Source organism: Poromitra crassiceps (genome assembly GCF_964638095.1).
Source record: "Poromitra crassiceps genome assembly, chromosome: 25".
Lineage (NCBI taxonomy): Eukaryota > Metazoa > Chordata > Actinopteri > Beryciformes > Melamphaidae > Poromitra > Poromitra crassiceps.
Genome location: NC_139649.1, coordinates 10,365,098 through 10,380,229, shown reverse-complemented (window position 1 = coordinate 10,380,229; position 15,132 = coordinate 10,365,098). Strand labels below are relative to the sequence as shown.

Sequence of the window (15,132 nt, the reverse complement as noted above, 5' to 3'; positions counted from 1 at the left end):
CCTGCGAAGGAGGTCCTGGGGTCTCTGGTGACGACAGGCTGACCTGGCTCGTGATGCTCTTCTCCAGGGTGTCCACCTTCTCGTAGGTCCTCTTCTGCCTCCCTGGTAGGTCCAGGGGTGTCAGGGCAGCAGGGTTGCCGTGGTTCGCCGCCCTGCCCTGTGACCGGACGGTCCCGGCCAGGTCCTCTCGTGACGAACACCTGCCCGCCGAGCCCCCTGCTGCCGCTGCTCCTCCGTACCACCTGAGCGAGTCGGCAGGGGAGCGCGTCCGGGGCACCGCCCCCCTCTCCCCCCCCATGTCGGGCTCCAGCCCCGCCCTCACCTCCCTCATGGTGTTGGAGCGACTCACCACCTCCCTCATCTCGGCCATCAGCCTCTCGTTGAGGGCGCACAGCTCCCCGCTGCTGCCCACCGAGCCGGGCCTGCCCCCCGCCACGCCTCCGCCGCCCCCCGCGCCGCACACCCTCCTCCGGCTCTTCCTCCTCAGGCTCGGCGAGGGTCCGGTGGAGTAGCCCGAGTCCTGGTAGGTGGCCGTGGCCTGCTGCGGGGTGGTGGGGGTGGTGGTGAAGTCCTGCGACGCCTGGCTGCTCTGCCTGCTGTGTCGGGCCTCCATGGCCCGCTGCACGGTGGCCTCCAGGGCCCGCCAGCTCTGCTTCTTCTCCAGGGTGCCCGGGCCCGGCGTCCCCGCCGGCTCCCTGTCCCTCGGCTGGCCTCGGGCCTGCGGCAGAGACAGGGCCTGGTGGTGCTGGTGCTGCTGGTGCTGCTGCTGCTGCTGGGGATGCTGTGGCTGAGGCTGGGGCAAGAGAGAGTCCTGCCTGGAGGTCGGGGAGGGGGTGCGCGTGGGGACGGGAGAACCCGACAGCGGTCCCCCCTGTTTGGGGTCCACGTTGATCATGTGCTTGATACACTCCAGGCCGGCTGGGCTGTAGTCCGAGGCAGAGGGGTTCCTCTTGTGCCTGGAGGCGGAGTGGGACGGACCGGGGTGCTGGAGGAGCCGGGGCTTCTGGAGGCTGTGGGTGGGCGTGAGGCGGGTCAGAGCCGGCCCGTTGTAGAGGAGCACCCCCTCCACCTCCATGTCTATCGGGGGCTCGTCGTATATGGGGCACTCTGACACCGGGTCATCGTAGATGGGGGCCGTGCAGCCGTACTGGGGGGAGACCGGGCGCGGTGTGCTGGTCTGCGACCTGTGAAGGAGCGGGCTGGGATGGCCGCCGCTCTCTAAGGACACCAGACAGAAGCTGCCGTTGCTGGCTTTTCTCAGGTGGTGGGCCTGGCGCGGGTCTGCCGCCATTTTGCCGGAAGGGGCGGTCTTGTATCCCTGGGTGGTGCTGAGGTGCCCTCCTCCTTGGGGCTTGTTGCTGGAGGGGTGGAGGGTGAAGGTGTTGGCTTTGTGTGGTTGTGCGCTGTGGTGGAGGTGCTGCTGCTGCTGCTGCTGCAGGGACACTGGGATGGGCTGGCTACGGCTCATGCTGTTCACCTTCACCAACATGGCCGCCTTAGTGCCGGGCGGGGGCTGCCATCTTTGAGAAGCGTCCCTAAGGGGGAGAAACACGGAGCAGGGTCAGATGTGATTTCAGTCAAAGTAACAAATCAATCATCAATCATACTTTCAAAATTGAAAATAAACCTTGTTTAAAAAAAAAAGAAGTAACAAATCAACAAGTCAAAAATAAAGACTCAAGAGAGACAATCTGACAACACCAGCAAAGCATGATCATATAAACACATACACAGGCGTATAGCCACCCCTTATATTTCATCCATTTGAGACAATCCAAGGCTCACAGCGCTGGGAAAATGAACAGCAACCCACAAATTCTTCTCCAAACATTTCTCTGACCTCCAAAGCCTTTGCTCCATTTTTAGTCTGGCGAGCCATAATAGTGGCGTTCGTCCCGTGAGACAATAACTCCAGTGTGTGTTGTGCAAACCAAGTGCCTGCCTGCCCATCACTCAAACCTGTTCCTGTCTGTCTGTGGCCCAGGGCTGTGGAGAATACACCCTGTTTAATGTTGTTTAATACCAGGGCTGTGGAGAATACACCCTGTTTAATGTTGTCTAATAGTATTTTTTATGCCTGTGGAGGAAATAGGGCTGCGGTCATTTATATGTGAAAATCACATGGTCTAAAATGTTGTCATCTGAAACAGTTACATTTGGACGGAAAATCAGTAGGCAGTGTGGAGAGAGGTTGATTTGAGAGAAGTTCAAGGAAACGAAAGTTACAGTTAGTTCACAGCAGTGCAAATCTGATCACGGGGTCAGAAGGGTACTTCTTTTCCTTCGGGGCTAGCTAGCGGCCGGGCTAACTTCAGAGCCGTCCAGACAATGCTAATCCCAGCAGCAGCAGCAGCAGCGTGGAACAATCTACCATCAATCTGGTCACAGCGCTCTGCTCTGCTACCCTCTGCTGACCCCCTCATCTGCCCCTGGAAACAAGACGTTTCATTCCTCCGCTGATCAAACTCGTGTCCTCTCTGAAACCACGAAGCGTGTCTAAAGCAGGCCTTAACACACAACAGACAACACACACACACACACACACACACACACTCACACACTCTCTCTCTCTCTCTCTCTCTCTCTCTCACACACACACACACACACACACACACACACACACACACACACACACACACACACACACACACACACACACACACACTCTCTCTCACACACACACACACTCTCTCTCACACACACACACACACACACACACACACACTCAGCGACTTGCCTGAGGAGGACACCGCATGACGCAGCACACAGAAATTCCAAGGTCGCTCAAACAATCAGAGGTCAAAGATGTTTTGTGAGTGTGAAGCCAGGCCCAGGCAGCCAGGCCCAGGCAGGGACTTACCTTCCCTCCCTCCTCCCTCTCTTACTTCACATTCAGTAACGTGAGTCATTAACCAGATCAGAACCGGGTCGCCTTCTGTCCTGGTTAAGTCCAAACATGAACACAGATCTACAGTACGTAGAGGTAGAGCCCGTTCAAAGAGCCCGTCCCTTTTCTAATAAGAGCTCCACCACTTTGCTTGGGTGTGAGTTGGCTTATCGGGGCAGGAAAAGGACGCAGAGGGAGGAGAGAAGGAGGCGGAGTGACCTCCCCCCCTCCCCTCCCCCCCTCCCCTCCCCCCCTCCCTCCCCCCCGCCCCCCCCTCCCTCCCTCCCTCCTCCTCCACAGACTCTCCACATCTCTGTGCCTGGAACAATACAGAAACTATTCCCCTGAGGTTCCTCACAGCCAACGGCTAACTTCCTTCTTTTACGCCTGCTAGCCACTGCTCCAGACCCCCCCCCCCCCCCCCCACTGCTCCAGACCCCCCCCCCCCCCCCCCCACTGCTCCAGACCCCCCCCCCCCCCCCCCCACTGCTCCAGACCCCCCCCCCCCACACACTGCTCCAGACCCCCCCCCCCCCCCCACTGCTCCAGACCCCCCCTCCCTCTCTCTTCTTCTTCTCTGACTGAGAGTGAGTCACGCCACCTCTGCGGTTTTCGAATGTAAACAGCCTCTTGTCTTCAAACGCTCCCACAGAGAGATGCCATCCAGGCAGCAGCAGCAGCAGCAGCAGCAGGGCCTGTAAACAGCTGGGTCTGAGCCACCTGGCACGGCACCAGGACAGCCCCACCACCACACAACAACCAACCCCCCACCTCACTTCTCCTCTGATGGAGCGACGACAGACCCATCAAAGCCATGTTTACTGCCTCACACGTCGTGCACACAGGCAGGGACAGACACGTGCGAAGACAAGGAGCTGTGACCGATGGGATTCAACTCAAACCGCCATTGTTTAGTTGTCACGGGCGGGGGGGGGGGGGGGGGGGGGGGAGTGTTTGGGACAGAGGTGGGGATGGTGCGTGGTGGTGGGGAGGGGGAGGAGTGTTTGGGACAGAGGTGGGGATGGTGCGTGGTGGTGGGGGGGGGGAAGGAGTGTTTGGGACAGAGGTGGGGATGGTGCGTGGTGGTGGGGGGGGGGGGAAGGTGTGTTTGGGACAGAGGTGGGGATGGTGCGTGGTGGTGGGGGGGGGGGGGGAGGAGTGTTTGGGACAGAGGTGGGGATGGTGCGTGGTGGTGGGGGGGGGGGGAAGGAGTGTTTGGGACAGAGGTGGGGATGGTGCGTGGTGGTGGGGGGGGGGGGGAGGTGTGTTTGGGACAGAGGTGGGGATGGTGCGTGGTGGGGGGGGGGGGGGGGAGGTGTGTTTGGGACAGAGGTGGGGATGGTGCGTGGTGGTGGGGGGGGGGGGGGAGGTGTGTGTTTGGGACAGAGGTGAGGAGATGGTGCGTGGTGGTGGGGAGGGGGAGGAGTGTTTGGGACAGAGGTGGGGATGGTGCGTGGTGGTGGGGAGGGGGAGGAGTGTTTGGGACAGAGGTGGGGAGATGGTGCGTGGTGGTGGGGAGGGGGAGGAGTGTTTGGGACAGAGGTGGGGAGATGGTGCGTGGTGGTGGGGAGGGGGGAGGAGTGTTTGGGACAGAGGTGGGGAGATGGTGCGTGGTGGTGGGGAGGGGGAGGAGTGTTTGGGACAGAGGTGGGGAGATGGTGCGTGGTGGTGGGGAGGGGGAGGAGTGTTTGGGACAGAGGTGGGGAGATGGTGCGTGGTGGTGGGGAGGGGTTGGTTTGGAGGTGACAGCTGTAAACACGAGAATCCACTGTTTGTCCTCTCTTTGAGACGCTGTTGTGTTTTTCTCACTGCGCTCCTGTCTGTCGTGTGTGTGTGTGCCAGCCAGGCCGGAGGAGGCGGTGTCACCTCGACACCAAACACAGACCCAACACACTCCTCCTTCCCAGCACAGCACCCCCCCCCCCCCCCCTCCCCCCCGAGGCCGACACACAGCTGACTGTTTAGCACGGCTCCGCTATTACTGCAGGAACACAGTTCACACAGGCAACAACATCAAGGCCTCTCCATGTAATGAGACAGCCAAAGAACACAGGAGGAGACCACACACGCAACACCACAAGAAAACACATTCCACGTCCGTTATCCATCGACAAATCAAAGCTTACCGCTCGCCGGAACGATCTCTCAAGTTCGTTTAACGGCCGGGTATGAAAAGCTGAATGTATGAATCTACTGGGGGTCTGATGATCGACTGTATGGAGGACTGACCCCTGAGAGAGTAGTGATCAGGACTTCCTGTCTGAGAGGAGGGTCGGGGGGAGAGGGCTTCCCTATGCAACACAAACAGGAAATGGCTAATGTAACGTTCACACACTGCAACCAGGGCGGAAGCCGGGGCTCAGTCACACTTAATCGGGGGGCTTAACATGCCGCTTTGTAAAATTGTTTACTTCATGCGAGGGGAAAATCCCTCGTAAATAACCAAGATCAAAACAAAACAAAACAGCATCCGGAAAAATATTCCGTCCGTATTTACCCATCATGCCTGTTCATGCTAACGCTATGGTATCAGCTCTCTTATCAGGGTTTATGCAGAAATCATGAAGTTAAATTCAATAGCTTTGAAGACTTTTTTTTTAAGACTTTTTCAATATATTTTAAGACCTCAACACCGCTTTTGTCACATCAGCGATGCGATATTTGCTCATATCACAAAGTCTGTCACGATATGATATTGATTCAATTCAGGGATCTGCAATGAGACGATATCGTAATTATGCCCATTTAACACAATCGGCACAATACCTACAAAATGTAATACCTCTCAAATGGCGATTAAAGGGATACACCACTTTTTTTGGAAGTTTAGCTCATTTTCCACATCCCCCCCACATAACCAAGATACACCATGCCTTACCGGCACTGTCCGCATCAGTTTACAGTGAGCTACAGTTGTGAAGTTAGTAATTATCGCCATAGAATGGAGGCTAATGGTACAGCTGTTAAAAATCTGCCAAAACACACATCTCACTGCGCCAAAATACATGTTGTGCTTCGGGTACTCACCACACGATGAAATATTAATCCAAAATGCACATAATTGGTCTTTTTGGAAGGAAAAGAGGTAGCCGACACTACTTTCCAAACATGGCCGCCGACCTCTTTTTCCTTCCAAAAAGACAGATTATGTGCATTTTGGATTAATATTTCATCGTGTGGTGAATACCCGAAGCACAACATGTATTTTGGCGCCGTGAGATGTGTGTTTTGGCAGATTTTTTAACAGCTGTACCATTAGCCTCCATTCTATGGCGATAATTACTAATTTCACGACTGTAGCTCACTGTAAACTAAGCGGACAGTGCCGGTAAGGCATGGTGTATCTTGGTTATGTTGGGGGGATGTGGCAAATGAGCTAAACTTCCAAAAAAGTGGTGTATCCCTTTAAGACTTTTTTTAAGGGCCTTTATTTCCCCTAAATTGATTTATCAACTACGAATACTTTTCAAAGACCCTGCGGATACCCTGCTTAATATGATATATACCCAATAACAACGGGACAGCCAGCCTATCCTGCAGGGCTTGTAACTGAACACATCAGAGGCCTGAGAGTGAGCAGCGCTCTGCTGAGCCCAGCTCCCAGCACTCAGAGATAGGGGATTTCATCAGCCTTTGTCTGTGTTGTTTGCCCGCCATTGTCCTCCCGCTCAGGCCCGGTACAGGTCCAGTGTGCTCAACCCCCTCCGGCGTCGGCACATTGTGCCCCGACTGTCAGCAGGGAGCGAGCCGAGTGCGGCCCGATGATTATCACCATCGCACGGGGGGGGGCCCGCCCGCTCGCCAACTCCAACAGTAAAGAGCGCCCTACTGTCTTCAGCCTCCATGTAAAGCCTCTAATCCCGTTACACAGCTAGAACAACATTCACAATATATCAGCAAAACCTCAGGTTCCACCAAACATGGTATGATTACAAACCCCGGACCTAAAACCGGCAAAGACAAAGATGGCACAATGGTGAGAAGAGAAGAGAAGCCCGGAGTGGGGAGACGAGTGGGGGAGAGAGAGGAGGAGGAGAGACCAGAGAGAGAGACAAGAGAGAGGAGGAGGAGGAGGAGGAGAGACCAGAGAGAGAGACAAGAGAAAGGGAGGAGGAGGAGAGACCAGAGAGAGGAGGAGGAGGAGAGACCAGAGAGAGAGACAAGAGAGGAGGAGGAGGAGGAGGAGAGACCAGAGAGAGAGACAAGAGAGGAGGAGAGACCAGAGAGAGAGACAAGAGAGGAGGAGGAGGAGAGACCAGAGAGAGAGAGACAAGAGAGAGGAGGAGGAGGAGAGACCAGAGAGAGAGACAAGAGAGAGGAGGAGGAGGAGGAGAGACCAGAGAGAGAGACAAGAGAGAGGAGGAGGAGGAGGAGAGACCAGAGAGAGAGACAAGAGAGAGGAGGAGGAGGAGAGACCAGAGAGAGAGACAAGAGAGAGGAGGAGGAGAGACCAGAGAGAGAGACAAGAGAGAGGAGGAGGAGGAGAGACCAGAGAGAGAGACAAGAGAGAGGAGGAGGAGGAGACCAGAGAGAGAGACAAGAGAGGAGGAGGAGAGACCAGAGAGAGAGACAAGAGAGGAGGAGGAGAGACCAGAGAGAGAGACAAGAGAGAGGAGGAGGAGGAGAGACCAGAGAGAGAGACAAGAGAGAGGAGGAGGAGGAGAGACCAGAGAGAGAGACAAGAGAGAGGAGGAGGAGGAGAGACCAGAGAGAGAGACAAGAGAGAGGAGGAGGAGGAGAGACCAGAGAGAGAGACAAGAGAGAGGAGGGTGAGAGAGGATGTGTAAATGAGAAGGGGTGGGGATTAGTCGTGGGAGAGTGCAGCGAGGGAATGGGCGGGAAGGGCCCGGCATTCCTCAGGGCTCATTGAGGGGCCTCGGCGGTGTGTGTGTGTGTGTGTGTGTGTGTGTGTGTGTGTGTGTGGGGCGCCTCACACAATGCATGGCTGTGCCATCGTCACGGAGACGCCTCGCTTAATGACAGCACTCACTAGAGAGCGGAGGGAGGCTCAACCTGCCTGGGAGAGCCATCCTGCACCTCCAGAGTCCCTCAGGCAGACAGACAGAGTCTTATGTAACCCATGCTGCTGCCAACGGGTCTGCAGTACTGCTGCAGCGACACTAGGGCGCCCGCAACTAACGATTATTTATTTCATTGTCGATTAATCCGTTGATTATTTTCTCAACTAATCGATTAATTAATCATTAATATGAATAATTAAAGATAATCAGTTTACTGAAACCGGAAAATATTCACATTTCAGAAGCTAGAAGATTATTTTTTTTGTCAAGATTTTTCTCCCATTTTCTCCCCAGTTGTACTTGGCCAATTCCCCCTGCTGTCCTGGTCGTTGCTCCACCCCCTCTGCCGATTTGGAGAGAGGCATAGACTAGCACATGCTTCTTCCGATACATGTGCAGTCACCAGGCACCTGACAGTGAGGAGTTTCACCGGCAGGACATAGCGCGTGGAAGGATCATCACGCTATTTCCCCCAGTTCCCCTCCCCCCAAAACAGCTGCCCCGACCGACCAGAGGAGAGGAGGCATTAGTGCAGTGATCAGGACTCATATCCCACCAGCCTCCCACCCGCAGACACGGCCAATTGTGTCTGCAGGAACATGTGACCAAGCCAGAAGTACTGCTGCTGACAGGAATTGAACCCGGTTCTTCTACCAGAGATTTTCATCCGCCATTTATTTTCCCATACACATTTTGTAAAATGCGTATAAAAATAGTTTTACTGGTTCAAACCAAACGGTACAGATATATTTAGAAACAGGAGAGATCGCATAACATTTCACTGGGACCAAAACAAAAACAAAATACGAGTTTAAAGAAAATATTTTTTCAATGTTTTTTTTTTTTTAGTTTCGGTCCAAGTGAAATGTTCTATGGTCTCTCCCGATTATGGCGTTAGCTCAACCGTTTGGTTCGACGAAGTAAAACTATTTTATAAGCATTTTACCAAATGTCTATGGGAAAATAAATGGTGGATGAAAATCTCTGGTACAGTGCTGAAGCAGGAAGTGACGTTCCACTTTGCCTCTCTATATGACAGAGGGTGGAGGGAGGGAGAAGTGGGGGCGGGCTCAACCTGACAGGGCCATCCTCGACCTCCAGGGTCCCTCAGGCAGACTGAGTCTCTTATGTAACCGATGGTGATGAACGGGTCTGGACTGCAGCTGCCGTGACACACCAGCAGCACCACGCTTCCTCTTCTCTAATCAGAATGAGCGTTGTTTAAAAAGGGTGTGATGCACGCTAACGCTAACCGCCCGCCCGTCAGGTGTGTGTCCAATGTTAGCTAAAGGAGCGGTCGCACGCTACAATTTATCACAGGGTCATGAAGAAAATACATGATTATTATCATCACAAAAACTCGCTCCGCATTTTTCTGGATCTCTCGCTGTTTACAAAGTGGTCATTTCCAGTTCAGCTATCCACCCCCCCCCCACACACACACACACACACATGCACACGCACACACACACACACACACACACACACATGCACGTATACACACACACACTGTATGTGCACGTGCACACAGCACACACAGCACACACACACACTTACAAACACATTCCTTCAGAGCGTGGAGCTAGCATGTGAGACCTTTAGGAGCGTAGAGGAAGGGAAGATAAAATGAAGTTAGAGCCGAGGCCCTTTGGAGCCCCGACCGGCTAATTCGATTGGACTGTGAATCAACTTAACGGTCAGCAAATTTCAATTAGTCTCGCCGGCTCTGGTGTCTCACACTCATGAGCAGCACAGTTCCCAGATACCTCCGTCGCTGCTCCGAACATTACTGTGGTCAGATCGTCTCAATAACCCACTAAATATACTATGGGGGGACTCTGCTGTCAGCAGATGTTCGGTCTCTCTTTTTCTTTCCAGCCCTGGAAGAATAACGGTTGGAAAAGCCATCAGCTGAGTCACTTTGGCGGGATAGGGGGGTACGGATTTGGAAGTCCCTAAATATATCCCCTGGGAATAGTGGGGTCTGAAAAACAAGGGGGTTTATTATTATCCTATGACGGACAGGAAGAGGAAATGAGGTCGCACAGGCCGAGCTCCTGCTACACAAACACCTCGGAGCGAAGGGGCCAATGGGATCGGCGCGATCGGCGTAGAGAGGAAGGAAACCCACGAGACAAAGAGGATTCGCCGAGGACAATGCTGCCGCAGCCACTTCGTCAGCGTTCAAAGTTTGATTTTGCTTTCACGCTTTTTGAACAATAGACGGTGAAAAAACTCAAGCCGCAGCATAAAAGAAGCATAAAAGAAAAAAAAAACATTTTGGCTCAAGCGACGACCTCCTAGTTCCTGTAAGAGAGAGAGCTAGAGACACTTGCAAAGGGGATCGAGCACCAGCTGTCCTGCAAACAGCTGAAGCAGCGACGCACCTCCCTCCCCCTGAGCCAAGATGTCTACCAGCTGTACATATCTGTGGCTCGCGCGCTGACCCACCCAGCGAGGAGCGCTGCTGGGCCCGGGCCAGAGAGAGAGAGGACCTCCTGGGCCCGCGCCAGAGGAGTGCCACTGGATTCCCTGCTCTCCATGCTGGTGGAGGGAGCGACCGCGTGACAGACAGCCAGGGTGGTGAGCCCTACACTCCACGCCAGAGGGACCAGACCTGCCTCTCTCTCTCTCTGCAGTCTGAATAGAGCAGCACCACTCTTTGGATCGCACGCTCAAACCGGATCTTCTGCACAATCTTGAAAGCAGAGCAGCAGCAGCAGCAGCAGGATGTGTTCAGGAACAGAAACCAAAAGCAGGAAAAACTGGAATCTCCCATTGAAATGAATGAGATTAAAACCCCTGAAAAAATATCTTCCCACCATGCTGCAAGTCAGCTGAAGCAGTCTTCTGTGGCTCCATGCTGCCTGAGGCTAGTTCACATGTGGTGACAGCCACTGGAGCCATTCCAGCATGCCCCCCCCCCCCCCCCCCCCCCCCCCCGGGAAGGAAAGCTAACAGTACAGAGCAGCAGTGCTTAGTATCTCAAATAAAACATAAGAGCTTTTGGATACACTGTTCCAATTAAGACGCATAAAACCGTAGCTCTGTGTAATCCGGTTCTAAGTTCTAGAGAACGCTGTAAATTGTGCATTTACGAGAGAGAGAGAGAGAGAGCGAGCGAGTGAAATTTGCAACGTCGTGCGGAGAAATGACGTGCAGATAAAAAAGAAATAAGGAGATTGTCACTGGCGCTAACCAGACCAAAGCACTCGGGCACAGAACTAGATTGCGAGTTCAAAGTGTAACTTTTTCACAGGCGGGAGGGGGGAGAAAAAACCCCGACTACTTTATTATAAGCAGACTTAAAATGCCATGTGGAGAAAGACAAGAAACGAGCTTAGCAGCGTGGAGATAAAACACGCTTTTCGTCTTTTCCAGCGGGGTGTAAAATGTTGTGGCTAGGCTAGGTCCTCACTCCTCACAGCGCTGCTGAGAGATGAAAGTGCCCACTGTAAACACGGAGACAGTGTGCGACTCATTAAAAAACGAGATCTAGCCCATAAAGACGCCTCCTCGTTTCCTAAATCAGTTTCTCCTCCATGAGTCACCGGCCAGACGGTCACAGACGCTCGACTGTTTTTTGTTTACTTTTGCTTTCATATGCGGGAGTTTTTTTTTTACCTTCCAGCTCAAATAAAACTCCCCCAAAATTTCAACATCAAAGCGAAATTGAATATTTCACCTCACCACCACCCGACACTCGTCACCTTGGAGGAAAGTTATACATTTACCCTTTACCCCCCTCCCCCACACAAACTGTTAAAATGAAAACAACCAACTCAAATGAAAAGTGGGATCCCTTGAAGCACCTGGAGTTCATCACACTACTGTCTAAATAACGCCGGCTATCTCGTCTGCTCTTGGACGGATGGAAGCTGGTACAGGTCGGTTCACAAACGAGCAATGAAACACCCTTCAGACAGAGGAGTGAGTTCACAAAGTTACTGATATACCAATGGCTGACCGCGCTAGCTAGGTTCCATGAAAATCTCTCCCTGCAGGAATCTGCATGCGTTAAAAGCGAGTTAAAGGAAGACTCTGCCCATTTTCAACCAGCTTTGTATCATTAGAACATCAGTAGTATATCAGAAAACTGTAAACGGTTTTGAAGTCTGTCATTTAATTTGACAGTTATTGAGTGTTAAAGTGTGGACCAGTGACATCACTGCTCCACACTAACTCAAATGAATAACTCATTAACTCAAATCAACTCTCAATAACTGTCAAACTATTCATCGTTCATCTAGTTTGACAGTTATTGAGAGTTGATTTGAGTTAATGAGTTATTCATTTGAGTTAGTGTGGAGCAGTGATGTCACTGGTCCACACTTTAACACTCAATAACTGTCAAATTAAATGACAGACTTCAAAACCGTTTACAGTTTTCTGATATACTACTGATGTTCTAATGATACAAAGCTGGTTGAAAATGGGCGGAGTGTTCCTTTAACAATTTGGAATGGCCAGTTTCAAAGTATCTAATGTCAGCCTGACTGACTGCCTGCTGCCCCGGAATGAATGCAGTCAGTCTTTAGAAACGCCGGCGCTATATCATTACAGGGCTAAATGAGAGAGCACATCCTAGTCATTTGCTGTTTTCCGCGTACCTCCACTTCCTGCTTAGAGAAAGCTCTCGCTTGACCCTGGGGGACAATTGGGATTAAGTGAGGGGTCTTTCTTCCTTTTTAGTGCTCCGTTACTTACGGCCCTCCAGTCCAGACCAGACCAACCCACCGGACAATGGAGGGTGCCTGTGTGACTCTGTCGTGACCCCATCCTTCCTGGGTCACTTCTGGGGTTGTCTTACACCACCGCACTGTCACGCGTCTTCTCTTCGGCAGACATTTTTAACCTCCACCCAGCAAACCCCAGCGTGTCTTCTGTAACTCGTTGAAAAACGGCGTGTATGGGAAGCGGCCCACACGCAAGCAAGCATGCGCGCGCCGCACACGCAGGGAAAGATCATAGGTTATCTATGGTGAAATCTGACACATATGTTACCTGGTAGAAGATGACATAACGGCACACACGGACGGCGCACACACACTGTGAAAAGCTGGGTGAAATCCAGGACAGATGTTGCGAGCGAGGTGATCCGTAACACCTCTCAGGGCATACATCATGCTAACGGATCCGTTTGCCTCGGGTTCGCTCTGCGCACACGTGATTGGCATGTTGACGGTAAACATTACCCCTGGAGACCGAGGTATTTTCTTGACGAGCTCCATACGAGGCTCAAAATACTCCGAAATTCCCCCGGACGGACATGTGATAAGACTTAGCCAATGAGTAACAGACTTGGCACACCGAGCGCAACCCTACGCCGCCTACGCTTCCTACGAGCATGTGCGTACACAAACACAGATAGGAGGCTTTTTGTAGTTACAAAGAAGACAGGGAGGGAGAGACAGAGATAGGAAGCTGAATCAACCAGTCAGTGCGTAGAATAATACAGATGGCGCGTTTGTGTCAATCTATCATGATGACCCCGCCCTGATTTATTCATAGAGCAAAAACAAAGGAAAACTGGCAGTGGAAGGATTGCCCTGTTTCCATAAAGAGCTGCGTTTGTTTTTCAAAAGTCATAAACTAATAAAAGTTCTCATCTCTCGTCTTCAGCCATGAAGAAAATAGGAAGAAAAAGAACACGACGTGTCTAAAATAGCTCAGACGTTCAAGGACACAATTGAGGAACCGTTTAAAAAAAAAAAAAAAATACCCATAGTTACCCCTATAGAACTAAAAAGAGCTGCGACTGAAAATAGCACGGGGCAGAAAGAGGAAGAGGACAATAGCCTCATGAAAGTCCCTGACACTTTTCTCGTCTGGGGCGGGTCAGAGCAATTAGCCGACCTCAAACCACAGTGACCCAAGTCGTCGTCGTCTTCTTCTGCTGCTTCGGCCTTCCCCCACTCGCTCTTTTACCCGCCGATCCTTGTCATTATCAATACGTCTGAGAGCTGCTCGCCAAGAAGAAGAAGAAGAAGAAGAAGAAGAAGAAGAAGAAGAAGAAGAAGAAGAAGAAGAAGAAGAAGAAGAAGAAGAAGAAGAAGAAGAAGAAGAAGAAGAAGAAGAAGAAGAAGAGAACGTCTCTGAGCTGCTACTCGATAAGGCCAAACATCAGATGTGGTGGCCAGTTTGTTTTCATCACATTCCTGCGTCTCTCCGCATCGCGTGGTGGTTTCTAATTACCTGCTGGGAGGGAGGGAGAGAGAGAGGGTGGCCGGCCGGTGAGCATGTGAGGCGCCATATGGCTAAAGAAGCAGGCTATCAAACCTCTGTGGGGCTACAGACTCATCAGCCTGACTCTCAGGAACACAGCTGGCCATTGTTTTTTGGGGGGTTGGGGGGGCAGAGAGGGTTCTGGGAAAAGGTTGAGTCACTGGGGGCAGAGCAGGACCCTGTGTGCCTGTGGGGAGTTCTAACACTCTCCACACACACACGCACACACACGCACGCGCACACACGCACACACGCACGCACACGCGCACACACACGCGCGCACACACACACACACACACACACACACGCACACCAGGGGCGACGCGAGGAGGCCTCCAGGAGTGTCCTTCAACAGCCTTGCCTGAACAATTGGTTCCCCCCCTCCTCTCTCTACCTTTACGTCATCCCAAGGGGTCAGAGGGCTCAGAAGAGGCCTCCTACTGGCCAAGGTGAGGAGGTGCGAGAAGAACAGCCAGGGGGGAACCGGAGAGCCCCAAGTCTGCACTGCAGCAGAGCCTCCAGAAACAGCAGGGTTGTAGGGCCTGTTTATAGCCAACGATGGAATGTGGCGGTTCTGCTTATTATCAGCCGCAAACAGACAAAACGCTCTCTCACATGCCTCTCAAGCATGCTATGTATTTACACACATAATCTTTAATTAAAAGCCTGCAATGACATCCAATGAAGTGCATCCAGTCATATTTTGGGGCTCGGGATGGTTTGAGCGTTACCCCCCCCCCCCCCCCCCCCCCCCATCAGAAGAGCTACAGTCTTTGATGGTTTGTTTTAGGAAAATCAAATGAGCGTAGTAGTAGGTGCAGACGGAGCAGAGTGGGGTTGCTGCTGGTGGTGGTGCTGGTGGTGGTGGTGAGCACACACACAGAAGGACACTAAGACGGGGCCCGGTGGCCGTGGGCCAGGGGAAATAGAAGTGGCATGTGTGGAATCTGGCTCAGGAGGGAGGGAGAGATGGCGGTTTGGACCAGGCCCGCAACATCG

General features: G+C 52.7%; 1 protein-coding gene across 2 annotated transcripts in view; it reads right to left on the bottom strand.

The window, feature by feature from the left end:
- arhgap46a (Rho GTPase activating protein 46a) overlaps window positions 1–15,132 on the bottom strand; it is a 44,889-nt gene that overhangs the window by 12,573 nt on the left and 17,184 nt on the right. For both annotated transcript variants that reach the window (XM_083660860.1, XM_083660861.1), the window contains exon 3: window positions 2–1,535. In XM_083660860.1, coding sequence (XP_083516986.1) covers window positions 2–1,535 — 1,534 coding nt within the window. The remainder of the gene's footprint in view (window position 1; window positions 1,536–15,132) is intronic.